The 1,610-nt window shown below is 51.1% G+C and overlaps 1 protein-coding gene across 1 annotated transcript; it reads left to right on the forward strand.

The window, feature by feature from the left end:
• Positions 1-1,184: 1,184 nt before the first annotated feature.
• PHALS_03521 (uncharacterized protein) lies at positions 1,185-1,583 on the forward strand (the record flags this gene model as incomplete). Its single annotated transcript, XM_024717744.1, has 1 exon — positions 1,185-1,583. The coding sequence occupies one exon, from the start codon at positions 1,185-1,187 to the stop codon at positions 1,581-1,583; it is 399 nt and encodes a 132-aa protein (XP_024583213.1).
• Between the last annotated feature and the right edge of the window lie 27 nt (positions 1,584-1,610).

A 1,610-nucleotide genomic window follows, 5' to 3' on the forward strand; every position in this document is an offset into this window, starting at 1 on the left:
AAACTTCCAAACTGTGAGATTCACGGATGTATTGTACGTTCCACAACTGGACAGGAAGCTTCTCTCTATTGCAGCACTGGTCGCCAAAGGTTCTGAGGTTTTAATTAAGAAGTACCACTGTGATATTCGCTTCGGGGGGAGATTGGTCGCGCGGTACGAAAGGAAGGGAAGCTATTTCCGTGGCCCGCACTGTGCGTCGCTGGAGACACGACACAAGGAGTTGAAGTGGCTGCAGCATCTATGGACTCGGCGGACGCGCACTGTGGAACGACCGTCTTGGTCATATTTCAGCAGCAAGAATGACAAGTGTGGTGCGTGCGGTAAGTGGAGTGCCTGTTGTGAACAATGCAGCGAGCGAGGACGATCTATGCGAGAGATGTGCTATGGGGAAGCTTTCGGTGAGTGCGTTTGCACGTCAGTCAGGAAGCACGGTCAAGACAACGAAATTGCTCGAACTATTACACTCCGATGTGATGGGACCAATGCGGACAACTTTCAAAGGTGGAGTACGTTTTGTTGTTACGTTTATCGACGACTTTTCGAGATACACGCATGTATTTCTGCTGTCGTCGAAGGACCAGGTGTTTAAGAGCTTTGTGGAGTACAAGAATCTTGTCGAGAAGCAGACTGGTGAGCGACTACTATGTCTCCGGAGCGACAACGGCACAGAATACATCAACAAGCAATTTCGGAGTCTCTTCAGCGAACACGGTATCGTACAGCAAACCAGCGCCTCCTACAGTCCACAGCAAAATGGACGGGCAGAAAGGATGAACCGAACCATTGTGGAAATGGCCAGGTCCATGGTGCACTATATGAGGTTAGAATTGGAGTGGTGGGGAGAAGCAGTACGTGCTGCGGTATACACGGTTAACAGGCTGCCGAACACTGCTCGACCTTCCATATCACCGTTCGAGATGTTTTACGGCAAGAAACCAGAGCTTTCACACTTTCGAGTGTTCGGGGCACGCGGGTTTGTGCACATTGACAAGAGCAAGAGATCGAAGTGGGACCCCAAGGCGCATAACTGTATCTTCCTAGGCTACTCAGAGACGTCTAAAGCATACCGCGTCTGGGACTTGGATGCAGAACGCGCGGTTACGACTCGTACAGTTCTTCTGGATGAGCGTCCACCCGCTTCTCACTACAACGTGTACTCAGATGGGGAGGCAGGAGCTCGTATTATGCAGTGGAGCATCCTTGATGACGAAGACTTGAGCTCGCCGGTACCATCACCTCAGCCTGCTCCTGATACTTATATGGAAATTGATGAAGACCTAGCTCCCGGTGGCTCTGAGGAGATGGATGTTGATCAGGACGGTGGTGATGATGTGCATCAGCAAACTGCTAATCGCATTGTACCTCGCCAAGATAGCCGCAGTGACGGTGGGCTTCGCGCTGTATCGTGTCCACGACAAGTTCTCTCTGAAACAGACTCGCTACCATTGCTCCCGCCAGCTTCGAGTGTGACTCGTACAACAATCTTTAATCCCGTTGTCGAGAGGGGGGAGGACAGTTGGTACCTGCTACTGGATCATTGCAAAGTGCGCAAAGACATGAACCTGTTCCTGGTGGCACATTAGAGGTCTCATCTCCAATTGTAGAGCTAC

This window comes from Plasmopara halstedii (genome assembly GCF_900000015.1).
Source record: "Plasmopara halstedii genome assembly, contig: Scaffold_2386, whole genome shotgun sequence".
Taxonomy (NCBI): domain Eukaryota; phylum Oomycota; class Peronosporomycetes; order Peronosporales; family Peronosporaceae; genus Plasmopara; species Plasmopara halstedii.